General features: G+C 39.8%; 2 protein-coding genes across 4 annotated transcripts; one reads left to right on the top strand and one right to left on the bottom strand.

Annotated features, from left to right (window-relative positions):
- Positions 1–897: 897 nt before the first annotated feature.
- Positions 898–10,592, top strand: LOC115169188 (transient receptor potential cation channel subfamily A member 1). Its single transcript, XM_029724674.1, has 27 exons — positions 898–919; positions 1,161–1,315; positions 1,569–1,719; positions 1,951–2,126; positions 2,512–2,619; positions 2,787–2,895; positions 3,018–3,163; positions 3,714–3,850; positions 3,955–4,003; positions 4,099–4,198; positions 4,296–4,396; positions 4,782–4,951; positions 5,423–5,587; positions 5,772–5,886; positions 6,121–6,287; positions 6,454–6,544; positions 6,655–6,714; positions 6,850–6,948; positions 7,190–7,260; positions 7,468–7,639; positions 7,741–7,830; positions 8,107–8,276; positions 8,424–8,553; positions 8,700–8,891; positions 8,982–9,050; positions 9,621–9,725; positions 10,358–10,592. The coding sequence occupies exons 2-27, from the start codon at positions 1,244–1,246 to the stop codon at positions 10,565–10,567; spliced, it is 3,225 nt and encodes a 1,074-aa protein (XP_029580534.1). The 5' UTR covers positions 898–919; positions 1,161–1,243; the 3' UTR covers positions 10,568–10,592.
- LOC115169726 (dnaJ homolog subfamily B member 6) lies at positions 10,183–27,688 on the bottom strand. Of its 3 annotated transcripts, XM_029725630.1 has the most exons (11): positions 27,518–27,687; positions 24,992–25,087; positions 22,535–22,644; positions 19,835–19,900; positions 19,579–19,689; positions 15,173–15,316; positions 15,008–15,046; positions 14,023–14,278; positions 13,752–13,822; positions 11,569–11,754; positions 10,183–11,237 (listed from the first exon to the last, which is right to left on the bottom strand). In XM_029725630.1, the coding sequence occupies exons 2-11, from the start codon at positions 25,054–25,056 to the stop codon at positions 11,167–11,169; spliced, it is 1,119 nt and encodes a 372-aa protein (XP_029581490.1). In that variant the 5' UTR covers positions 25,057–25,087; positions 27,518–27,687; the 3' UTR covers positions 10,183–11,166. The 3 variants fall into 3 exon arrangements, with proteins under 3 accessions (XP_029581490.1, XP_029581491.1, XP_029581492.1); XM_029725631.1 differs by lacking the exon at positions 15,008–15,046 and having other exon boundaries at positions 27,518–27,686; XM_029725632.1 differs by lacking the exons at positions 10,183–11,237; positions 11,569–11,754 and having other exon boundaries at positions 13,000–13,822; positions 27,518–27,688.

Genomic DNA, 27,688 nt, shown 5'->3' on the forward strand with positions numbered 1-27,688 from the left:
ACTAATGAGGTGACACCAATCGGTGTGCCCTACCTGCTAACGAGCTATACATGCTAAAGTCCAACCTCAAAATATAAATGGAAAAACCAAAGCCATTAAAATCTTCTCAAATGACAGAAAGTGGCAACTGAAAAGGAGAAACGTTTACAACCTGTGCAACTTTTTGCGTGTATTTGTACTGTATGGATGGCGTGCATCTGATGGATAGGGGGCACGATTTCTTCCTTGAGAATTTTAGAGCTGGTCTCGCCATCATTCTCTCTTCCGTAGTAGCAAGACGTGCACACTAGTACTAGTAGACGTCACACTCCCTGTACCTTGCCACTCAACAAAGCCCAACGAACCTAAAGGCTCTTTAAGTTGTTGTTTTTTTACGCTGTGTTAAGTTTTGAAACAACTAGGATCACAGAGCTAAATTAGCACATTTCTAAAATCCATGTAGATTGGATATCAGCTTTGATAGAAAATGATGTCATTTCTTGGTTTTAAGCATTCTTTATGGTAATGGTATGAAATTATAAGATGATGTGAAAACGTAAGTGAATAGGACCATTCCATTGTGGTCATTACACAATTAGGAACAAAGAAAGAATAATTTAATTTATTTGAGTTTACTACTGGAAAATCATAGGACCATAGTGCTGAAATGAGCCTGTGATTCTCATATGTTTACACTAAATAACAAAGTTACCCCTCATTTTCAACTAATGTTGTTTTTCAGGAAGGACTGTTTTTCCAATTAACTCGCAATGGACCAGATGCATTTACATTAGGATAATAACCCTCTCCAGTGTCAGTCCAAAGTCTGACCAACCAGAGGCAATGTCATTCGATCTGTTTGCCAAATGTCTCTATATAAACCCCCTCTCTAATAACAGCAGACACTAGAAAGCTCATCTCACACCCAGAGAACATAAAGGTAAGAACATCATGTATTATATCTTATTGGTTGCTCTCATTGGTATAATAAAATAAACATACTATAATATTTTCCAGCAGGTTATGCAGCCTGCTGGATGTGTTTATTTGCAATACTGTATGTTTTTTATGTATACTCCGTGCTTATACATTGACAGATATTTAATATGCATGTTGAAATTGAAATTCTCTGCTCTTACCGATTGTAGAACATACTATTAATCTATGCATTCTGTCACAAGCCAAACCACATGAAGTGTTCAAGTCCTTGTGGAAATGTGGACGTGAATAGAAAAGCTTGACGAGCCCCTTAAAGACAGGCCTGATGCAGGACAAGACGTATCAGTCTGTGATGTACGGAGATGATGCTACACAGATTTCTGAGCAAATTTTTGAGGTACGTAAAAAACTGACTCAATTATAGGCAATGTACATTTTATACCATCATTTGTTTATAGAATATGAAGGCTATCATTTAAAAAAATATATAAATATTTATTGTACTGTACGTTTTTGATTAAACTAATATTTTATTCTGGGTTTAGAGCAGATTCAAAGTTATGAATAATCTGACTAAGAATTCAGTTTGTAGATGTGGTAGTGTAGACCATATCATAATAGAGTACTCTTCTGTACTGATGTTGCCACAGTGGGCTCTACAAGGTGACTCGGCAGCGTTGGAAAAGCACTCAGCCCACCTGGGTGTCCGTGACCATGCCAATGCTAGCCCTCTGCACTATGCCGCCTCACACGGGCACATTAGCGCCATACAGCTCATTGTGCACTTGACTGGTCCAGATGGTAAGACTTACATATTTACTTATGTATTTATGTTAATATAATTATTATATTAATAAAACTTGAAACAATTTTTTATATTTTTTATTTATGCAGTGGTACCACGGGTCATAGGGAATATCTTCCTTATTGTCCCCACATTATCCCCAAAATCTTTATTTTTTTTAGCATTTTATCAATCATATATTATTGAGGTATTGAAAAGAAAAATCTCTATCTGTGACCTTGGTGAAGAACTGAGTGCCAGTGATGAGGAGGGCAACACGTCATTACACTGGGCTGTGCAGAGGACCCAGAGAGAGAGCTGTGCTTGCCTTCTGGACCTGGGAGCCAACCCAAACATCCTCAACCTCAGCCTCATGTCTCCCCTACACATGGCTGTCAGCCTCGGACACAACACTCTCATCGAGGTCCGTCCCCCACCTGACCCCCCCCATTCACCTCTACTCTAGTACACCACAATTATAACACACCTCTATCCTTTAATACACCTCTATTATACTTCTAGCTAGCTCACCTCTATGTAGGATGCTATTATTTATTCAGTCTAATAACATATATTATATGACATTAGGGGTGGCAGTTAGTCTAGTTTTTAGAGCGTTGTGCCAGTAACAGAAAGGTCGCTGGTTCGAATCCCAGGGCCGACAAGGTGAAAAATCTGTCATTGTGCCCTTGAGCAAGGCACTTAACCCTAATTGCTCCTGTAAGTTGCTCTGGATAAATGACTAAAATGTAAGAAGAAAAGTCTAATGTATATGATACTATATTATTTGTAATTGTGTTTTTCCACAGCTTTTACTGTCTCACAGCAACACGGATGTCAACCTGGAGGGAGACCTGGGGAACACACCTGTAATGTTGGCCTGCTGTGTTGATAACCATGAAGCTCTCCATCTACTTGTGTGTGAATATTGAATATATGGCCACTGTATAATTTTCTAATTGTTTGTTCTTGCATGTTTGAACAAGGAGACGTGTGTGATTAATTGTTCATTATTGGTGTCCTACATTACTTTTTTTGTAATGTAACTCCTACTAACTGCACTAATTTCACCTGCTGTTCTCAGTTTAAATACGGAGCCAGACTATGTCAACAGAACAAGCTGGGGCATTATCCCATTCACGCAGCAGCCTTTGCAGGGGCCAAAAAATCAATGCAGGTGGTTCTTCAGAAAGGTAAATAAGAAACATATGTCTCCGAGCCCCAACGTCCCTCCTACTGTACATATTGTTTTATATTTTGGTGATCAAACAATATTCATCAGATAATTCTTACTCACTCATTTTCTCTGCTGAAGGTGAGGAAATGGGTTACTTAATTGAAACGCACATCAACTATGTGGACAAATCCTTCAGTACTCCTCTTCATCTGGCCGTCCGCGGAGGCAACCTGGAGGTGATCAAACTCTGCATAGAACAGGGAGCTAAAATAGACCAACAACAGGTATTTCAACTGGTGATGATGAAGTTAAGAAGCTTTTGATATGTAAATAATCATTCAAACTGCACCTATAAATATCATATACCGTACACTCATGTGTCTGGATTTCAAAATCAAACACAAAAATAACTTTGGTTCTTCTTCAGAACCATAGACAAAAGCACATATATTTAGAAGGCTTCTGAGTAGTAAAAAATACAAATTAGAACCTTAATGATAATGTACTTCTAATAGGAAACAATGTAAATATCACAGGCATTCATTTGAAAGGTTCTTAGAACTGAGATTCATACAATGTGGTACGGTAAGTAACAATAGGTTATTATGCATCCATAATCATCCACCCATAATTAGTACATTATCAGTTCATGTTACTCCCACGAGACATTGGAAGATGACCACTAAATCTAATCTGTAATCTGTAATATCCTGACATCATTTCAAATTGGTCTGATTGATTGTAATTTCTTTCTTTTTTTATTTAACCTTTATTTAACTAGGCGAGTCAATTAAGAACAAATTCTCTGTCATGTCTTTGTGCTTCGCTTTACAGTGTGACAAATCCACAGCCCTCCACTTTGCCTGCACCCAGGGAGCAACCGAGGCCGTCAAACTCATGCTATCAGCACATGATAGCGTCTGTGATGTCATCAATCTCACAGATGGCGCTTGCCAAACCCCACTGCATAAGTAAAATACTGTAGTGTACACCGTATGTATTTTCATTGGACAATGTTTTGGGGTAAAAATGATATCACGCTTTCTTACTTTTTTACCATGTTTTTCACCAACAGGACAACAATATTTGACCATGCTGAATTGGCTGAATACCTCATTTCAAAGGTAAACAGAACATGAAAAGAACCACCTGAAAGAGAACAGAATGAATATTTCCTGTGTTTCATAATCTTATCATATTCATATTTCTTCTTTGACAGGGCGGAGACATTAATGCCATTGACTGTAAGGGTCATACCCCACTGCTTTTGGCAACAAGTTGTAGCGCATGGAAAACAGTGAGCCTTCTTCTCACACATGGTAAGTTTCTCAAAGGAAGGCGTACGGTATGTCTCCCACATTTAGTTTACACTATTGTATGGTTTGTGATAATCATGTTCATGATCTCCTATTTTAGGGGCTAATTTGAAAATAAAAGACAAACATGGCTGCAATTTCCTTCACCTTGCCATCTTGCAGCCTAAAGGTCTGACAAACCTTCCTCCAGAATTCTTAAAGGTAATATTCTATCATTCATCGACCTGACAGAACTTTTAATAACAATGATGAAGCCTCCAAAATGACCACAAGGTCCATGTTCATTTTTAAGGCATAGTCATAAGTTCTCAATATTGCAAAGATGAGCTCATATTTTTCTATTCTTGTGGGGATCTTGTAGGAAGATTTAGTGCATTACTGCCACCTATTGTAGAGAAGCTTAAACAAACGCAACACTGTTAGGCTTTGTATTGAAGGTAAAATATTGAGACCATGTATTTTCTAGTAACAAGTAGAATCAAACAATCACTATTTACAAATCATTGTTCGGTCTAGAGGACAGTTTACACTTGGTTTGTTAAACTCCTGAGGTGACAAAGTTCTCATATCATCTGTTCCTACACAGTGCAGCAGTGTGAGAGAGCTCCTGGGTGCAGAGGACAATGAGGGTTGTACTCCCATGCACTATGCCTGCAGACTGGGCATTCCAGAGTCAGTGAAGAACATGCTCAGACTCAACGTCTCACTGGACCAGAAGTCTAAGCAGAAGAAATCTGCACTGCATTTCGCAGCCGAGTGAGTTACTTCTGAATAAATTCAACCCTCTAAACCTGTAATACATGACTGACCAGTTGAATTACCTTTAAAGCAGCAATCAGCAGTAAAAACGCTAACAAAGCAGCCTCTCCATCCCTGGCTTGGTAAAAAGCTGAGGGATGGGGCTGGAGAAATGTAATCGCTCTCAAATTCATAGACCGAGGAATGGATGCAAGGATTGACCATCTATGATATCAACATTATAGTTTTAACCATGTTTTGGGTCTATATAGTGTTTGTTTACATTTTCTTTGTTTACAAACATTGGAGTAAAACAAGCTTATATTTTGCATTCTGATGGGGTACGACAGTTGACCTAAGCTCATAAGTTATATTTTTCAAGAATCAGTGGGTACATATCATGAATGTATAAGTCCAAGAATGGATGTATATATATTATAGAATATTTGTCTTTGCTAACATTTTCATGAGCAATCTTTTCTATTCCAGGTATGGGAGGATAAACACCTGCCACAGACTTCTGGAGAGCATGACCAACACCAGACTGCTGAATGAGGGAGATGAGAGGGGAATGACCCCCCTCCACCTGGCGTCCCGTGGCGGCCATGTTATAGTGGTGGACCTGCTGCTGCGGAAAGGAGCGCTGTTCCACAGGTACAGTACTTCAGACCTGCTACACACACACACCATTATTACCCTCATCAGCACCTGTAGAGGTCCCCAACCTCAATTACACTACGGTCTGTTGAGTGAAAACCAGGGTCTCTATCTTTTTACTACTTTTCCCATTTTTGAATCAGCTGCGGTAGTAATGAATGTTTACTGTATGCCATTGCAGTGATTATAAAGGTTGGACATGTCTACATCACGCTGCAGCAGAGGGATATACCCAGACCATGATCATACTCCTGGCATCAAATATCAAACTGCTGGACAAAACAGATGAAGACAGGGTTTAGTTTCTCTCATTTTCTACATTCCCTTACCCTGAGTTGTGCTCATCCTTGTCTTTTTCCTTTTTATTTTGCTTAAGGGTTGTAAGATGTCTATGTTGAAATACAGAGGAAGTATTCCACTTATATAGATATCATTCTTCTTTGTAAAAAAGTTAATCTAAATGTTATAGTTGCAGGTACATACAATCCTCTGTTCTAATTTCAAAGTGCTATGTTTTACTGTTGGTGCAGAACACAGCGTTACATCTGGCTGCCAGAGAGGGCCATGCGGCTGCAGTGACACTGCTCCTGGGCAGAGGGGCCCAGATAACGCTCAACAAGAGTGATGCCTCCTTCCTCCACGAAGCTGTTCTCAACGGCAGGAAAGAAACAGCCATCGCTGTCATCCACAATGAGAGGTTGGTCCAATGTTGTAAAATACAGTGGATACTTATTCTCGTAACTACTTACAGTATGTGCCGTTATGATGCTTTGACAGTACAGTGATGTGTTTGACGATTGGTATTGAGTTGAATTGCATGACAATGTCATGTTGACATGTACAATATAACCTGCTTGTTTCAGATGTGCTGAGGCTATGCTATTGTTCGAAGTGAAGTCATCTAAGCGATGCGTTGTCATGGACATGATAGAGTTCCTGCCAGAGTCATTCAAGGTTAGTTGTATCCAACAAACTATGCATGAAGGAAATTATCATAAAGGAAATGGATACAAATCTCTCCCATTTCCCAGTCAATGTTGCAACAGTGCAGTGTTTTTCAACAGCATCTTTTGGACACTTGTGTAAAGGAGTCAGATGATGACATTAATAGTAACAACTACTCTGTAAGTCTGTTCTATCTATTCTACATCTGATATTACTTATTTAAAACTCAGATTCATTATTGCTTAATCAAATTCAAAAAAAAATTCCAGTTAGGGTGTGTTGTAATGTAATACTTTTTTTTTTATATACAACAGATCGAGTACACTTTTGGATGGCTACAAGCTCCCATGCATGTCATTAAGCTTGCAAAAGCAGACAAAAGCTTCGACTTCCAGCCTCTCACTGCTCTGAACGTGAGTATCCACTGTAATACTGTAGACTGAACTTCACAGTTTTCAAACATGGTATTTTGCTCCAGAGTTAAGGGCAAGGAAGTTACCCCAACTAACATTTTAAAACAAAACAGTACCGTATCAGGAACAGGTCATGGGTGTATTTGTCATTCCCACAACACAACATTGCTGGATAAAGGAAAGGAAAACATAATTATCTGATGTGTTGTCAAAGTCTGTGTATTGTTTTTTCTTTTACTAGTACATGGTGAAATTTAACCGCATTGAGCTTTTGACCCATCCTGTCTGCAAGAAGTATCTGGAAATGAAATGGTGAGTGACAATTCTAGACTGGATATACCTGTATATAATGTATGAACGTTAGCATCTTACTACTGTCTCCAACAATGTAAATATTGGCACCATCAAATTAAAGGTTGTGTATGCCATGCTACCGAATATAGTAGGTCATATTCAAAATATAAGTTAATGCATAGTCACCTGCGAATACTCACCATATAGTTTATTTGATCTGTTTAGGAATGCCTATGGTATGAAAGCGCACCTGCTAAATCTGGCCATCTACTCACTTGGTCTGGGGCCTCTGACACACATCATTCATACTCTGAAGCCTATCCTCAACACCAATGTCACCAATACCACGTCACCATCATCATCGTCCGTCAACATGGTGACCACATCCCTTGACGAGGTGCAGTTTAAGATCTGATTACATCCACAACAAGACATTAGACGTATTTTGAAGTGTGTGTCTCACATGCCAGTTCAATAATAACTTCTTCATCTTGACAGCAATGCTTCATAATCACCACATGCATGTTCCTGATTCTTGCCATGAGTCTGTACGCAGTTGGCAAGGAGCTTGTGCAGATAGTTCAGCAGGTAATCATAGACATCTAATGCTGTTCTAAATACTGTAGCCCTAAGCCATGATATGTGATTTATCTGGTAGTGCGATTCAACATGATGTCAAATATATTGTAGCGATTTGAACCCAACCCCTGGCAACCTTGTCAAGGGGTTTGGATATCTTTGCTTAATGGCTTAAGGTGTTGGGTTGACAGTTGCTGGACCGGGGTTCGAGTCCCAGTCAGTGCTACCCCCTGGAATTTGCAACAATATTGAAAAATACATTCATGTAATTTGTTTCTATTCAAGGGTTCAAAGTACTTCTATGATGTGACCAATGCATTGGACTGGGGTGCTGCCATCAGTTCTCTGTTGTTTGTGATCCCTTTACTGATGGACCTGAAGGACACATGGCATTGGGAGGCTGGGGTAGTGGCAGTTCTTCTATCCTGGATCAACTTTCTCCTCTATTTCCAACGGTATGGAGACTGAAAGTTATTTTTGCCATAAAATAGTGTAGGTTTACTGAGACCCATCTTTGAAGTAACATTTATATAAATTGATGAAATAAATGTTTTTGATCAACAAAAGCAATTTTAACAAATACAATTACTCTTGGTCCACAGGTTTGAACGTGTTGGGATCTACGTGGTGATGTTTTTAGAGATTGCAAAAACTCTTATAAGCATCATTGTACTCTTCTTCTTCCTGCTGCTGGCCTTTGCCTTGGCGTTCTATGCCCTGATGCTAGATCATGTATGTTTACAGGACCATATAGATATACAAATGTGATGATTGAACATTGTATTGTGTCTGTGAAAATCTGTTTAAAATGGCAGATAACTTGTATCTGTACTTGTATAACACATTCCTACAATTACTTTATACATTGTTGTTCCCAGAAACATTTTGAAAATAGAGCTACCATACCGCTAGTAATCATGCAAACATTTGTCATGATGGTTGGAGAACTCAACTACCAAGAAAATGTCCTGAAGCCATTTCTGGGAGGGATTCTGCCGTTCCCATATTTGACCTACTGCATTTTTGTTATGTTCACCTTTGCTGTGCCCATTCTCCTCATTAACCTAATGGTAAGTCCTGAAATCCTACATGAAGCCATTTCCCTATACTCCATTTATAAACAACTGATGCTTCATTACAACTACATGACTGTGTGACAGATTGGCTTGGCTGTTGGTGACATAGCAGAGGTACAGGCGAATGCTGAGCTGAAGCAAATTGGAATGCAGGTGTGTTTTGATTTCTTTGTTGTGCTTTTTCAAACTCATAAAGCATTTTCAAATCTTTACTGGTGATTGACTGGCAGGATCTTAAAGTAAGACATACAGTGCGTGAAAAAATATTTCCACCCTTTCTGATTTTCTCTATTTTCAAATATTTTTTTATACTGAATATTATCCAATCTTCAACCAAAAGCTAATATTAGACAAAGGGAAGCTGAGGTTACAAATAACAAAAAAAAAGTATACTTATTTTCTTTATTTAATTAACAAAGTTATGCAACACCAAATTCCACTGTGTGAAAAAGTAATTGCTCCCTTACACTCAATACCTGGTTGTGCCACCTTTAGCTGCAATGACTACAACCAAATACTTCCTGTAGTTGTTAATCAGTCTCTCATATCGCTGTGGAGGAATTTTGACCCACTCTTGCATGCAGAACTCCTTTAACTCAGTGACATTTGTGGGTTTTCAAGCATGAACTGCTCGTTTCAAGTCCTGACACATAAATAGAGAAAATCAGAAAGGGAGCAAATACTTTTTCACGGGACTGTATATTATAAATCATTATTCAATAGATTGAGCTTCACACTAGTCTGGAAGAGAAGATGCCGTACTGGTTAATGAAGAGGATTGATCGGACCTCGCTCACTGAGTACCCTAACAGAGCCTGTGATGGAAAGGTATGTCCCTTCTACAAGTGGTCATTTTTTTCAAGAATATGTTGCTGTCATTTGAATGTTTGTATAAAATTGAAGGGCTTTCAAACTAAAGAACAGAACAAATATTTTGAGATCTTCTCAAAGGACTTTCTTTAGTTTATATATTGATGATCTATAACATTTTTGAATCACTTAGTTTAAAGGATTGTTTAATCAACTAATATTCCACATGGAAATATTCATGGAGAGACATGGAGGTTTCCCAAGCCCATCATTTGGTATTTGGTATGGGAGGCGCTTGGTAAACGACATAGTCATGAATAGTTTGAATCTCCTTTAACAGAGAGAAATGTTATTTTCAATGCTGGGTATGGCGCATGAGAGAACCACTCTCAACCTCACCTCCCATCCACCTACACATATGGAACAGGAAATCAGTAAACAGAAGTACAGGTAAGTACTTAGTTCACACCAGTTGTTTGTTTGACCTTATTTAAATACAACAGCAGAGCAATACACTACAAGTATTAACATTCAAATGTTTATCTGCATTTAGTTTATCAGTATTAAAACATGTATGAGTATGTAGTGCATTCTGTAAATGTTTTATTAAGTGCGTCCACTCTACACTCTTTTTGAGACTATTCAAATAGATCATGTATTCATTCTCCAGGTTGAAGGAAATGTCTAATATTATTGAGAAGCAGCACAACCTTCTGAAGCTGATCGTTCAGAAGATGGAGATCAGTTCAGAGGCAGAAGAGCACGACGGTCCTCAGCTGTTCCAGGGCTACAGGGACAAGACCCTCCCCTGTCAGAGCAAATGGAACCCTCTGCTGAGGGCACTGGCAGCCAGGAAGTAACATCTATCACATATATTATCATGGGCTGTTTCCTACTAAATGCACTGTACACAAAACCAGGGGTCGGATTAAGAAGGAATGTCGGGGTATGGTATCACCATTGTTAACAAAAGAAGACTTGGTGCATCCTCCTTGATTTTGACTATTATTAATACACATACCCCCCCCACACACAACTACCACCACCCTTAAAACGTATCACAATTTGACCCCTGCACATCACCCATCCAATATTGCAGTTAAACTAATTGACATAGTGTTCCTTTAGTAATGCACATTACAGTATGTAAGGAAACACAAGTGTCACGATTTAAAATAATTTCAATTGTAATTTGCATGGTTTTCTGAATCATTTGGTCAAATATTACCACATGGGGATGTTTGCTCTTGGTATTTTCGAATGGTCATAAGATAGGATATATACTAGAAAAGAAGTCAGGATTATGCATTTATAGTATGTGTGCATGCTTGATAAAGAGCTTTGATCACCCCATATTTAAGTGTCCTTCAAACAATATTACTTGTTAAGGGTGTATTAATGACATGTTGTTTATGTAGCTGACTAGAAGGACAAGGATCTGATGTGTATACTGAATCCATTATGTTTTTCTCTTTTTGGCATCCTCTGTGGGCTCGGGCATGGGTTTCTTCCTCTTGTTTTCACTGTGTCCTGGAGAGAAATACATTTTAAAAAAGGACAGCTTATTTAAATGTCAATCCAATGAGTCCAGGACCCGTATTCACAAAGCGTCTCAGAGTAGATGTGCTGATCTAGGATCAGGTCTCTCCTTGTCTTATTCATCATGATTTAAAAGGCAAAAGGCTTTGTGAACACAGGCCCAGAACTACAGTATGAAAACTATTGATAACACATTATTCCACTTTGTTTGAGAATTGAATGCCTACACACGTTCTCCAATCAATGAATCTTGTAAGTAAAACAATAGCCCACTGTACTATTATGGTAATGTTTGGGGTCATGTATTAAAACGGGTTCTAACCTGAAGCAGGGCTCCTTCCCTCCTCTCTGTCTGGATTGGGACTGTGGGAGGAAGTCTGGGAGGAAGTCTTTACATGATGATGAGGAGGACGGGAAACAGGGGACCGGGAGGCGTGTGCACTAGAGGAGTGTGCAGTAACAGTTTGTCTGCACTCCTCCTGTTGGACTGCGGCATTAGGCTTTGTCCCTGGAGAGAGGAATGGGGGTGTTGTAAGTACCAGTTACCTCCTACAGTACATACAGTCTTCAATAGGAAACCCTTCAATGGATTTCCATGCATGGATCAGGACAGACATGAAAATTAATGAACCGAAACAGGTGCAACCATCGATGGATAATGTTGAACTGGACAGTTAATTGAAAAATGCATAAAAAGGGACAGTGGCGGAGACGTTGTAAAATGCTGCAAAATCTTGAACAGGCCGTATTGTAGTGAACGTTGTGGCTTATTCAATAAACTGCATTATTTTGGGGCATGGAAACACAGGAGATACATGCTGTATCGTGTGTGTAAGAGGTAGTGCATCAGCAGTTTTTCTCTTGTATTGTAATGTCAGTCACTCAATTCAGCTTAAAAAGTAAAAAAAATAAAATTGGGTGAATTAGTCTAGCCAGCTATCTACAGCTTGAAGTAATCATGTCCAAATTACTGACCAGGCACACCCAGGACATGCGCCCAGGGGCCCTGACCTCCAGGCGGCCCCACTCTCACTCAAGATATCATATGAACATGGCATAAGTCATGGCAAAATGTGTAGAATTGCAGGAAATTTGCTTGAATTATTTGTGTGAAAATTATCTTTAAAACTGCAACATTGTCTCTGTACCCTGTAGGAAAATGTGTAGAATTGCAGTAAATGTACTTAGAAAAATAACTAATAATAATTCTCTCCGCCGTCAACAGGGGGACCAAGAAAACGTTTTTAGCCGCAAGGTGGGGGGCACCTAAACCAAATCTCGTTTGGGCCCCCAAAAAGCTAGGGCTGGCCCTGGCCTGAAATGTAAAAATGGGGAGTTGATAATCTCACAGAGATACATGTGAATGAGGCTAAACAATAAATGCATGGAACTTTGTCAAGTTGCCTTTACCCAAACTACAATACGTTGATTATGGTCCTAGTAGCTCTCATGCTACTTTATTATGGACTCAGCTGACCCATTGATATCATGCACATGGAAATAATATCCCCCACCGATTATGCCTTCACACCACAAAGATAAGTAAATGACAAGACTAAGCCATTTCAAGCAAAATACTAAAGAGAGAACACACGTAGAAAGATCTCTAGAAGATAGAAAGCACGTTCATGCAGTTAGTACAGTAGCATGCACTCACACAGTGACCTATCCTCCGTAATTAAAGCAGCATTTAGCAACTCATGACGATGAATTGCTTGTTCTGTTAAAAGAAAGCGCACACCACGCCAACCAAGACTGTTCGTCCCATCCCCAAAAAGGATGAAATTCATATTTATTGATTTTAAATTGTTTTACAAAGTACACAAAATTCGTTGTATATTCATATATAATTTATATAATGAATCATTAATTTGTGCATGGTTATGCAATAATAACATTAAGACTGAGGAACATTTATTGGCATACATGCTGAAATGAACAAAAAAAACAAAATACACTAGAACAAATAAAATAGCATATTAACACTTTCTACACGCATTTTACAAAAGAAATGTTACTAACAAAGGTTAGACAAGCAATCAGGTCGTAAACAGGGTTTTAAAGCAAGGGTTAGGTTTTCCAGTTCAACACTCATATTAATGTCCAGACGAAAAAGCCAAGTCATGCTTTATCTAAATGCACAATGCGTTCCTTGTCCAAAACACTATCGAAGGCAATAAGCCCATGGAGACTGCAATAGAGCGAAGAAGTGCATACAGAAAGACAGTACAAACAAAAGTTGTCCGGTCCTAACTTACCCAAACGCAAGTAAAAACACACCATCCTAAGCCAAATTGTTGACAGCTCCAATTCATAAATACATTAACAAAATGAATAGAACATTTTATTTTCCTAACGGACACCTTGACCTACAAATGCTAACAAGGGAAAAACAAAAAGTACATACATCCAAACAATGGTATAACATTGTTTTTTAAGCTCAAGTTTGTGCTGGCAATGCTCCAGGAGATTACTTGTTATCCAGTCGCAGTAGTTGTTCCTTACCATTGATGGTTAGAGATCTTAACTGTCCGTCTTCTTCCACCTCTACTCGTTCCTGTCCATTCTCCACAATTCTAAAGTATGGGGGAATTTAAGATACATTTTAGTCTTCCTTTTCTAAATCAATGCACTTCTAAAAGAACCAATGGTAAAGGATACACTTTATCATCAGATGCCATCTACTGTTCTTTCCCCCCTTGAAACTATCACAATTAAAGACAAAAAAAGATCAACTTCACTGTGTGGTTAGAGAGCTCCTACTAATCTAAAGTACCTTTTTGTTGTGATTTTCCTGCCGTTGATGAATTTGGTGGAGGTTGACACAGAGCGGAAGTTGCCCATCCCACCACCTCCACCTCCACCCCCACCCCCACCGCCAAAGGAGGTAGAGAAGGCGGTGAAGCCGCCGTGGCCGCCGCCTCCTCCCAGATGACCCATGTGGCCCATCTGACCCATGTGGCCCATCTGACCCATGTGACCCATCTGACCCATGTGACCCATCTGACCCATGTGTCCAAAAGAGGTAAAGCCTGTCAGAGAACAGAGAGATGGCATTCACTCATGGATCCAGAACAAACATATCTAAATGCTCTGGATTGATAGCTGTAGGGGAGAGAGGGGTAAGTTGTGCCAAATAATTAGTGGAGACACCCCTTGTTTCTAGGAAATCATACAGAAAAATGAACCATGTGACCACATATTTAGGAAATGGTCATCATGAGTCTGAAGGAAGAAACCACATGAAAAAAAGTGGTAAGCAAGTTAGGTCCAAAAAGTAGATTTTCAAAAGTCAAATAAATGTAGTGTGTTGTAGGTTTCATGATGTTTTTATCTAAACCAAAGTAGATAATTTTAAGACCGTTTTACACATCAGCATGAAAGTGCATCTTTGTAGCTGTGTGGGGTAATATAGTCAAAATAGTTACTTTGGGGTAAATGATTCCATTTGGCCAGGGCCAAGTTGAGCCAATGGCTAATCGATATACTCCATACAAAATGATGATTGGTCAGTTTTATGTATAATATGCACAGTATTTTGAAGACACGTCACATTCGTGTGATTAGTGGGTGAAACTGGGGAGAAAATATATATAAATTCCTTCCTCAGTTGGGTTTGTTCTTAACTGACTTGCCTAGTTAAATAAAAATTAAATAATGTCCTGAAATATATGTAGATATCTTTGTTAGAAATAATACAATATTTCTCTTGATGTAGTGATACCGAATGAAAAAAAAAAAAAAAAAATGGCTTAACATACCCGACTCGCCCCTAGACAGTTTGACAGTACAGACAGGACCTGGTATTTCCCAAGAAAATACAGTGTGAACTGGTAATTAGTTACATGTAATAATATAACAATTAAAATGTTTGTTTCTTTGGAATATATATATATATTTTTTAAGAGGGACCAGTGCTTCCTGACCTGGTTCAAATGCTGTAAAACCTGCACCGAAGGGTGGGAAGCCTCCGAATCCCCCGAAGAAGGGACCCCCCGTCCGACTCCTGCTCACCCCCCTGTGGTGCCTCCGCCCTCCACCAAAAAACTCATCCCCAAACGGATCCCCTCCTGCATGAGAAGAAAAGAAAAACCGAGAAGAGAAGAAAGACTTCAGTTTCCGGATGACAACTCAAGCTATAAACAATGAGAAATAGACTGCAAGCTTTCAGCTATAGGTCAGCAGGTAGGTCGCTAGTTCGAATAATTGATAGAACAAGGTGAAAAACTGCCGATGTGCCCAAGGCACTTAACCCTAATTGCGCCAGGGTTGACGTTGCTAATGGCTGACCGTGAACCTAATTTCTGAGGGTGTCCAAGGGGGAGTTGGGATATGCAAAAAAACACATTTCCATTTCAGGACAAATATACAGTGCCTTCAGAATGTATTCATACCACTTGACTTATTCTACATTTTGTTTTTTTACAGCCGGAACTCAAAATGAATTAAATTGTTTATTTTTATTTTTATACACAATACCCGATAATGACAAAATTAAAACATGTTTTTAGAATTTGTTACAAATGTATTGAAAATGAAATACAGAAATATCTGATTTATACAAGCATTCCCACCCCTTAGTCAATACATGTTAGAATCACCTTCGGCAGCAAGTCTTTCTGGATAAATCTCTAAGAACTTTGCACACCTGAATTGCACAATATTTTTAACTCGGCCACTTGGGAACATTCACTGTCTTCTTGGTAAGCAACTCCAGTGCATATTTTGCCTTGTGTTTAAAAGGTTATTGTCCTGCTGAAAGGTGAATTTCTGTCCCAGTGTCTGTTGGTAAGCAGACTGATCCAGGTTTTCCTCTAGGACTTCGCACGTGCTTAGCTCTATTCTGTAACTTTTTATCCCAAACAACTCCCTCATCCTTGCCGATGACAAGCACACCCATAACATGATGTAGCCACCACCATGCTTGAAAATATGAAGAATGGTATTTAGTGATGTGTTGTATTTACCCCAAACATAAGTTAATTTCTTGGCCACATTTTTTACAGGTTAACTTTAGTGCCTTATTGCAAACAGGATGCCTGTTGATGAATATTTTTATTCCGTACAGGCTTCCTTATTTTCACTCTGTCACCTTCTCCGCTATGCAATCTGGTTTCAGAGCTGGTCATGGGTGCACCTCAGCCACGCTCAAGGTCCTAAACGATATCTTAACCGCCATCGATAAGAAACAGTACTGTGCAGCCGTATTCATTGATCTGGCCAAGGCTTTCGACTCTGTCAATCGCCACATCCTCATCGGCAGACTCAACATCCTTGGTTTCTCAAATGATTGCCTCGACTGGTTCACCAACTACTTCTCCGACAGAGTTCAGTGTGTAAAATCTGAGGGCCTGTTGTCTGGGCCTCTGGCAGTCTCTATGGGGGTGCCACAGGGTTCAATTCTTGGGCCGACTCTCTTCTCTGTGTATATCAATGATGTCGCTCTTACAGCTGGTGAGTCTCTGATCCACCTCTACGCAGACGACACCATTCTGTGTACTTCTGGCCCATCTTTGGACACTGTGTTAACAACCCTCCAGACGAGCTTCAATGCCATACAACTCTTCTTCCCTGGCCTACAACTGCTCTTAAATACAAGTAAAACTAAATACATGCTCTTCAACCGATCGCTGCCTGCACCTGCCCGCCCGTCCAGCATCACTACTCTGGACGGTTCTGACTTAGAATATGTGGACAACTACAAATACCTTGGTGTCTGGTTAGATTGTAAACTCTCCTTCCAGACTCCCATAAAACATCTCCAATCCAAAGTTAAATCTAGAATTGGCTTCCTATTTCGCAACAAAGCATCCTTCACTCATGCTGCCAAACATACCCTCGTAAAACTGACCATCTTACTGATCCTCAACTTTGGCGATGTCATTTACAAAATAGCCTCCAACACCCTACTCAACAAATTGGATGCAGTCTATCACAGTGCCATCCGTTTTGTCACCAAAGCCCCATATACTACCCACCACTGCGACCTGTACGCTCTCGTTGGCTGCCCCTCGCTTCATACTCGTCGCCAAACCCACTGGCTCCAGGTCATCTACAAGACCCTGCTAGGTAAAGTCCCGCCTTATCTCTGCTCGCTGGTCACCATAGCTGCACCCACCCGTAGCATGCGTTCCAGCAGGTATATCTCACTTGTCACCCCCAAAGCCAATTCCTCCTTTGGCCACCTCTCCTTCCAGTTCTCTGCTGCCAATGACTGGAACAAACTACAAAAATCTCTGAAACTGGAAACACTTATCTCCCTCACTAGCTTTAAGCACCAGCTGTCAGAGCAGCTCACAGATCACTGCACCTGTACATAGCCCATCTATAAATAGCCCAAACAACTACCTCTTCCCCTACTGTATTTATTTATTTATTTAGCTCCTTTGCACCCCAGTATTTATATTTTGCACACTCATCTACTGTCAAATCTACCATTCCAGTGTTTTAATTGCTATATTGTATTTACTTCATGTGTAACTCTGTGTTGTTATGTGTCGAACTGCTTTGCTTTATCTTGGCCAGGTCGCAGTTGTAAATGAGAACTTGTTCTCAACTTGCCTACCTGGTTAAATAAAGGTGAAATAAAATAAAATGTAGGTTAGTATTGTGAAGTAACTACAATGTTGTTGACCCATCCTCAGTTCTCTCCTATCACAGCCATTAAACTCTGTTTTAAAGTCACTATTGGACTTCTCTCCAGCAACTGAGTTAGGAAGGATGCCTGTATCTTTGCAGACACTGGGTGTATTGATACACCATCCAAAGTGTAATTAATAATTTCACTCAAAGGGATGTTCAATGTCTGCTTTTATTTTTTTACCCATCTACAAATAGGTGCCCTTCTTTGCGAGGCATTGGAAGGTAGCCACTGGCATGTTTTATCATCGGACCCAGCTGAATTTAAGAATCCACCACTTATTGTATATAGGAGAGGTCGCAATTTACGCAATAAATTAAATTGGTCCATGCCAACTGCCAGCCCAAAAAATTAAATTATTAAAAAATAAATAATCAGCCAGTCTTTTTTATGCCCTCTTCCGAATGGTAGCTAGAAATACAGAGGTTGTGCACAGTGCAACAATATGATGAAGTGTGAATATTTCTGCCACCCACATACAGGAAAACGGTGCCAAATAAATGACATTATTACATGCCCCACCACCCATGTTATCCCAATTATTAAATGTCCATGTGGGCTGTGCTATGTAGGTAAAACTTCTCATTCTCACAGAGAATCTGTGAACATAAAAGTTCAATTAGGAGAAACGACAGGGATTATCCAGTCGCAGTACATTTGAATTACCCAAAACATGACATTTCTACCTTTAGATTTTGTGACATAGAGAAAGTTAAGATATCAGACAGAGTATTATTTATATCACCTCCCCTAAGCAAAAGAATGGTTGAGATTTTCACCCTCCAGACACTATTTCCTAAAGGTCTTAATGATGAAATGCCTATGTATGTTGTGTTGTAAATGTGAACATGAATTATGCCCCTATCAAGAGCAGTGTGCGGGTTTCTTCTATTTTCTCACTTTATTCAACTGTTACCGTGCACCTGCAACAAAGATGGGTCAGGTCAGATGTGCGAGTGCCTTTTGAAGGTAGTCGTTCGAACATCATTTTAAACATTAGTATTGCACAGTTTGAGTCCATGCAACTTGTGTGACTTGTTAAGCACATGTATACTGCTGAACTTATTTAGACTTGCCATAACAAAGGGGTTGAATACATATTGACTCCAGACATATGAGCTTTTAATATTTCATTAATTTGTAAAAAATTCTAAAAACATAATTCCACTTTGACATTATGGGGAATTGTGTGAAGGCCAGTGACACAAAATCCCAATTCAATCAATTTTAAATTCAGGCTGTAACACAACAAAATGTGGTGGAAACAGTCAAAGGGTGTGAATAATTTCTGAAGGCACTGTAAGCAGGACATAAATAAGTACCCAGCAAATTATTTGCATTATTATATAAATAGATCTAATAATTGAAAGTGAATGTAATGCAATTTACTAACCGTAAAACTCCAATTTAGTAGATGCTCTGAACTAAATTATTAATATTACCAGTTGCTAGAATAAGCCTTCTATGTCTATAGTAACCAACCAACATGGTCCTCATAAAGGACGACTGGCTCCCTCTTTCCTCTCCGTCCTTCCTTCTCTGGCTGCCTCTCATCTCTGTCCTTCATTCTCTTTGCTCGCCTATTTCCTACTGATTGTCCCTCACTTCCGTCTGCAGCTCGCTCTGACAACAATATATATATTTTTACAATGTCTTACCAATACTCAAAAAACAATACTCAGAAATGCTCACCAAAGAAATCAGCAAAAGGATCTCGACCCCCAAAGAACTCCCTGAAGACGTCTTCTGGATTGCGGAACGTGAACCCTTCGTTGAAGTGATCACCATTGTGGTAATGTCCAACTAAATGAAAACAAAGGATAAATATGGTTAGTGGAAATAATAAGTGTTACGATTGCTTATTACAGATTTACAAAATTAACACTTCCACAAAATAAATGCACACATTTGAGATATCCGCCAAGAGCCTAATAAAGAAAGGACTCACCACCTCCTCCATTGTTTGTTGTTAGACCTTCTTTACCATAGCGATCATACATGTTCCTCTTGTTGGCTACAACAGAATATGAAAAAAACCGTCAACTCCCATCAAAACAAAGTGAAATTACTCAAACAGCATGATAACAAGTGAAAAACACTATGTTTGCCAAGCGTTCAGGTGGAAATCATTCTGGGGCAGTACCTGCAGATCAGCGTACATCTCTTATGGGATTATTAGCGGGAATTTCAAAAGGAATCAAATGCAATCTTTTTCAACCTCAACTACGAACATTGCATTAACACATAGTTCAACAATAGCACAACTGTTGTGGGTGCTGCTATGGTATGTGAACAAACAGCTTCCTTGACAAGAAAAATATATATTTTGGTTAGATGGACCTTAAAATGTCATGGATGCCGATATCAGTGCATTACTCATAAATACTGAACCAAAATGTTTTAAATGCAACATAAAGATTTTACCGAGTTACAGTTCATAAGGAAATCAGTCAATTGAAATAAATTCATTAGACCCTAATCTATGGATTTCACATTAATGGGAATACAGATATGCATCTGTTGGTCACAGATACACCACATTACTAAAAGTATGTGGACACCTGCTCGGCCAACATCTCACTCCAAAATCATGGGCATTAATATGGAGTTGATCCCCCCCTTTGCTGCTATAACATCCTCCATTCTTCTGGGAAGGCTTTCCGCTAGATGTTGGAACATTGCTGCGGGGACTTGCTTCCATTCAGCCACAAGAGCATTAGTGACGTCGGGCACTGATGTTGGGCGATTAGGCCTGGCTCGCAGTCTGCCTTCCAATTCATCCCAAAGGTGTTTGATGGGGTTGAGGTCAGAGCCCTTAGCAGGCTAGTCAAGTTCTTCCACACCGATCTCAACAAACCATTTCTGTATGGACCCCTCTGAAAAAGGAAAGGGCCTTCCCCAAACGGTTGCCACAAAGTTGGAAGCACAGAATCGTCTAGAATGTCATTGTATGCTGTAGGGTTAAGATTTCCCTTCACTAGAACTAAGGGGCCTAGCCCGAACCATGAAAAAAATCCCCAGACCATTATTCCTCCTCTACAAAACTTTACAGTTGGCATTATGCATTGGGGCAGGTAGCGTTCCCCTGGCATCCGCCAAACCCAGATTTGTCCGTCGGACTGTCACATGGAGAAGCGTGATTCATCACTACAGAAAACGCATTTCCACTGCTCCAGAGTCCAATGGAGGCGAGATTTACACCACTCCAGCCAACGCTTGGCATTGTGCATGGTGATCTTAGGCTTGTGTGCAGCTGCTTGGCCATGGAAACCCATTTCATGAAGCTCCCAACGAACAGTTCTTGTGCTGACGTTGCTTCCAGAAGCAGTTTGGAACTGGGTAGTGAGTGTTGCAACTAAGGACAGACAATTTTTAGATGCTACGCACTTCAGCACTCGGCGGTCCTGTTATGTGAGCTTGTGTGGCCTACCACTTCGCGGCTGAGCCGTTGTTGCTCCAAGCCGTTTCCACTTCACAATAACAGCACTTACATTATACAGTTTTACAAACTGACTTGTTAGAAAGGTGGCATCATATGACAGCGCCACATTGAAAGTCACTGAGTTCTTCAGTAAGGCCATTCTACAGCCAATGTTTGTCTATGGAGACTGCATGGCGGTGCCCTCAATTTTATACACCTGTCAGTAATGGGTGTGGCGGAAATAGCCGAATCCACTAATTTGAAGGGGTGTTCACAGACTTTTGTATATATAGTGTACATTTAAAAATATATATTTAAGTTTGAGCGTGGATCAGAAAACCAGTCTATCTGGTGTGACCACCATTTGCCTCATGCATCGCAACACATCTCCTTCGCATAGTATGCAGGCCAAGGAACAACTGTGACATTTTCAGCTTCCAGGAATTGTGTACAGATCCTTGCGACATGGGGCCCTGCATTATCATGCTGAAACATGGTGACGACAGCGGAATGGCACGACAATGGGCCTAAGGATCTCGTCACAGTATCTCTGTGCATTCAAATTGCCATCGACAAAATGCAATTGTGTTCATTGTCCGTAGCTTATGCCTGCCCATACCATAGCCCCACCGACACCATGTGGCACTCTGTTTACAACATTGACATCACCAAACCGCATGCCCAAACGACGCTGGCGTGGTTACATGTGGTCTGCGGTTGAAAGGCTGGATAGATGTACTGCCAAATGCTCTAAAACGACGTTGGAGATGGATTATGGTAGAGACATTTTCTGGCAACAGCTCTGGTGGACATTCCTGCAATCAGAATGTCAATTTCACACTCAAAACTTGAGACATTTGTGGCCTTGTGTTATGTGACAAAACTGCACATTTTAGAGTGGCCTTTTATTGTCCCCGGCACAAGGTGCACCTGTGTAATGATCATGCTGTTTAATCAGCTTCTTGATATGCCACACCTGTCAGGTAGATGGATTATCTTGGCAAATGAGAAATGCTGACTAACAGGGAGGTAAACAAATGTGTGCACAAAATATGAGAAATATATGAGAAATATGTTTTTGTGCATATGGAATATTTCTGGGATCTTTTATTTCAGCTCATGAAACATGGGACCAACACTTTATATGTTACGTTTATATTTTTGCTCAGTGTATCATAAATACTGTTTTCTCTCGACTTCAAATACCTTTCAAAATGTATGACTTACCATCTGACAGAACTTCATAGGCCTCAGAAAGTTCCTTGAACTTTTTCTCTGCCTCTTCCTTATTTTCTGGGTTTTTATCTGGATGCCATTTCAGTGCCAATTTTCTGTACCTGAAAGTTTAGAAATACATTAGACAGCAACTCAAGGGGCCTGTTTCATACAAACAGTTCATTATCCCAGTATAGATCACACATTTAAAATATCAGAAAAACCCATCTACATCTAGTGCCAGTCTATTGCGGATCAATTCCCAAAACATTTATGAAAAATAAGAATAGAATAGCAGAATGCAATTTCCAAACGTGGTTGTGCATCAACAATTTCTCTTATGTCAGTCACTCATTTAGTTACCTGACGACAAACAGAATTATTCCACTGCTCTGTTCACTACAAACTGTACTTCAGTCAGACTGCCATTGTTGAAGTCGTTTGTGGTGAGGTCAAAATGAGGGGTGTGATACAAAAAAAGTCATCAGCAATTGGATCATCTCTATCCAATCAGTCTCAACGCCAATGATACATTTTCAAAATGCTGCTTCACCCAAGTGTGTTCTGGCTCTGGCCCAACCCATTGGTTTCTGGGACCAACCAGAATGGTTAGAATGTGTTTGAGTTCTAGAAATTCTTGGGGAGGCACTCAGATCCAGACTGATTGCGGAGAACAAACTAACATTGGCGTAGCGTATGGCCCGGAGAAAGGAGTTTGTGTAGCCAGGCAACCCAATTAGCCCATGTCAGCTAAAATGATTTAGATTAATTTATCAATCTAGCCAGCTATCTAAACTTGTAGTAATCATGATTAAATTATAGACTGGTGGGTCTCCATTGATTTTGTTGCTCGCACTCAGATATCATATTAACATACCATGAGTCATGGCAAAATATCCCTTAGGGCCCCCTCTGACTGCATGTGTGGGTATGGATGTGGGTACACAGACCTGCAAACCACTGCAGCCCCTCATGAGTTCAGATCAAAGTTGACCCTCCCTGATCTATTGGAATACATACAGTGCCTTCAGCAAGTATTTATACCCATTGGCTTATTCCACGTTTCGCTGTGTTACAGACTGAATTTAAAAAATGAATTCTCTCACCCATCTACACACAATACCCCATAATGAAAAAGGAAAACATGTTTAGACATTTTAGCAAAATGTATTGAAAATTAAATATCTCATTTACATAAGTGCTCACACCCCTAAGAGAATACATGTTAGAATCACCTTTGGCAATGATTACTGCTGTGAGTGTGTCTGGGTAAATCTAAGAGCTTTGCACACCTGGATTGTACAATATTTGCACATTATTTGTTTTATTCTTCAAGCTCTGAAGTTGGTTGTTGATCATTGCTAGACATCCATTTTCAAGTCTTGCCATAGATTTCCAAGACGATTTAAGTCCAAGTTTCATCTAGGCCACTCAGGAACATTCAACGTCTGCTTGGTAAGCAACTCCAGTGTATATTTGGCCCTGTGTTTTAGGTTACTGTCCTGGTGAAAGGTGAATGTCTCCTAGAGTCTGTTGGAAAGCAGACTGAACCAGGTTTTCATCTACAATGTTGCCTGTGCTTAGCTCTATTCAATTTATTTTAATACTCCCTAGCCATTGCCGATGACAAGTATACCCATAACATGACGCAACCACCGCCATGCTTGAACATATAAAGAGGGGTACTCAGTGATGTGTTGTGTTTTCCCCAAACATAATGCTTTGTATTCAGGACATAAAGTTAATTTCTTTGCCACATTTTTTGCAGTATTACTTTAGTGCCTTATTGCAAACAGGACGCATGTTTTGTAATATTTTTATTCTGTACAGGCTTCCTTCTTTTCACTCTGTCATTTAGGTTAGTATTGTGGAATAACTTCAATGTTGTTGATCCATCCTCAGTGTTCTATCACAGCCATTAGTTTTGAAGTCACCATTGGCCTCATGGTGAAATCCCTGAGCGGTTTCCTTCCTCTCCAGCAACTGAGTTAGAAAGTACACCTGTATCTTTGTAGTGACTGGGTGTATTGAAACACCATCCAAAGTGTAATTAATAACTTCACCATGCTCAAAGGGATATTCAATGTCTGCTTTTTTTTACCAATAGGTGCCGTTTGACATTGGAAAACCTCCCTGGTCTTTGTGGTTGAATCTGTGTTTGGAATTCACGGCTCGACTGAAGGACCTTACAGATCATTGTTTTGCACACAGAGTTAGTTAGTCCGTGCAACGTATTATGTGACTTGTTAAGCACATTTTTACTCCTGAACATATTTAGCCTTGCCATAACAAAGGGGTGGAATACTTATTGACTCAAGACATTTTAGCTTTTCATTTAATTCATTTGTACAAATGTATAAAAACATAATTCCACTTGGACATTATGTGATAATGTGTGTATACCAGTGATACAAAATCTCAATTAAATCCATTTCTACACTGTATACAGCACTTGACAATAATACTTACGCTTTTTTAATGTCTTCCTGAGATGCATTTCTTTGGACACCTAAAATGTGATAATATTCCACCATGGTTTTGTAGAACTTTTTCCAACTTTTCAACCTGTGTAAAGAGAAAACAGTAAAGTATAAGACGCAGGACTGCACATCGTAAACTAGTTGAGTTTCTCAAATCCACGATATATACATCTCGGTGGAGTTGGGTTGCGACGACTGTGGGCGAGCGTACCGCCGATTAGATTGAGTCGCTGTCAGTGGTTGCATTTGACAAATGTTTTAGTAAAAAGCAATCATTTCAGAAATCAAAGAAAAGCACGCAGCTCGAGTGGAAAAACAAGAGGTACACGGTAAGGGTGTAAGATGTTTATTTTTACAAGTTATGACTGACAGCGACTCGATCTAGTTGTCTCCGCTCAACTCCATTGATGTGATCAGTGGTGTGTATTCATGGATGCCAATGAAAGCCAGGTTTCCCCAAATATTTCAATAAATACATTAAAATTATACCATAATTATATTTCATCCCTCTGTGTTTTCAAAATGTTCTGTCAATTTGCAAGAGGCTGAAACTCACCGGAGAAATCATCCAAGCTAGGGAAACAGCGCCCTCTCTCAGTATGTGTAGCCCATGTATCCATGTATTCTAATCCATCCATAAATGAGTATGCTGTGCCACTGGCCTGAGACGATTGAAGTTCAATATGAAGCCTAGAAGTCTCACATTAACTAACTAGCTAGCCCATGAAAGGAAGTCAGGCTAGCAAGCATTTCAGCTAGTTAGTCTATGACAACAAAAAGTACAAGTGTACTGTATGACAGAGTCATAGACCGTTTTGCCAACATGAGAGAGAAGGATGGCATTGGCATTCAACTAGTCTACAAGTAGGGTGAGTCAACATTTGTTTTAATTGCACGCACACACACGCGCACACACACGCACGATATTTAGCATCATTGATTGGACTAAATTGTTTATGGTATCTTTAAATTAGCTTAATAAACTAAAAACAAGGCATATATAGTCTTGTTGATTTGATGTTTAAATGATTAAGTGTAAATGGTGCTGGAATAGCAGAGGCAGTGCTCCTGTTGTCTTAGTGCTGACTTACAGTAACTCGATGGTTCTAAATCACTAGTTGTTTAGTAAACTGTTGAAAACATTAACTTGCTTGACCATGCTGCAGGTGATATAACTGTTTGTATGCAATATTTGCTTTGTGGACTTCACCGAACAGATGTTGCTCTCTGGTTTTGTGATGAAACAAACGTATGTTTGTAGTTGAATTTATTCCACCACTGTGTGACTTGTCTTTTTGTTGTCACTGCCTTATTGTATATCATGATGGTGTATGAACTAATGGGTTATAAAGCAAACAATGCAATTATCACAACATAGGTTGTAATATGGCTTTTTTACTGGCTTTGCTTGCTCAGTGAATTTACCCACGCACCTGTACTGGATGTGATGTGCATCATGGAGTTGAGAAAAACTTGGCTAATCTTATACAAACTACGGTGCAAATGGCCAATTATTTCCCCAGGAATCAGGGAACAAAATATCCAAGATAACAATGGAAGTACCGAAGCACCTTGAATATAGGCTAATCTTGGACTCCAATTACTTTATCCTCCCAAGACAGGACTGGCAGTTGTCTAGTAACTAATTCGTATGTCTGAATGACAGATGGAGGGTTACGGTGCCATAAGGTCAACGCTTTATCATCCAAAGAGGTCACATTCTGGCGCAGTGTTGATTTTAACCCCTAGTACAACTTCACAATAAACATGCCTGACAACCCCCCCCCCCCCCCCCCCCAAGTATACTGAAACTCCAGGTCTGTACTAACATGTACGAGTAGTGGGAAATAACGCGTTGTGCTACGCCTGCTAGCCAGGTATGTGTCAGCTAGCTAGCTACTGTTTAGTTATGTACCTATTTTTTTCACTTCAAAATAAATGTACCGTTATAGAACTTGGTACAGTCTCATATTTTTCTCTTTCCACCATATCTAGCTAATGCGTTTGTGCTGCTCATTATGCCAACGTTAGCTCGATAGCATAACCAGGGGTGTATTCATTACACCAATAGTTGTAAAACGTTGTCTGTTGCAAAACGTTTTACAACAAAACTTTTTGCAACGAAGACGAGTTTCTATTGGACAAATTCCATTTCGTTCCGCTTGCTCTGTTTCCGTTTGGTTCCTAAACGGTTTCCGTTGCAAGACGTAATGAATACACCCCCCAGTTTTGTTCGCCGTCCTGACTGTGTACCTCCTAGCAAGAAACATTATCTAGCAACTCAACACTAATAACACCAAAGCGAAAGACCATACTGAGTGTTCTAGCCAACATCTACATTTTGCTGTAACTTGCGTTGCTGTCAAATTGATCATTATGACTAGATAGGTAATGCTAACTAACAGGCCAACAAGCTACTGTAGCTAACGTTAATGTTTTTGTGATGATGGTGATGCCCAGCAATCAAATTCAAAGTAATGTGTCACTTGTAAAACAAAAGACGAAGTCAAGTTACCTTGCTCTTCAGCGTCCCAGTTTTATTTTATAGACCGCTAAGTTCCCAGTGCTGATTTATAATCGATTTCCACTTAGGGTTATTCCAGAAAATGCTATTTGCTCCAGAGAAATTTCAGCAGCCTTGGGTTGTTTGTGGATTTGACGTAACATCCGGTTAACGACTGCTCTT

This window comes from Salmo trutta, chromosome 31 (genome assembly GCF_901001165.1).
Source record: "Salmo trutta chromosome 31, fSalTru1.1, whole genome shotgun sequence".
In the NCBI taxonomy this organism is placed as follows: Eukaryota; Metazoa; Chordata; class Actinopteri; order Salmoniformes; family Salmonidae; genus Salmo; species Salmo trutta.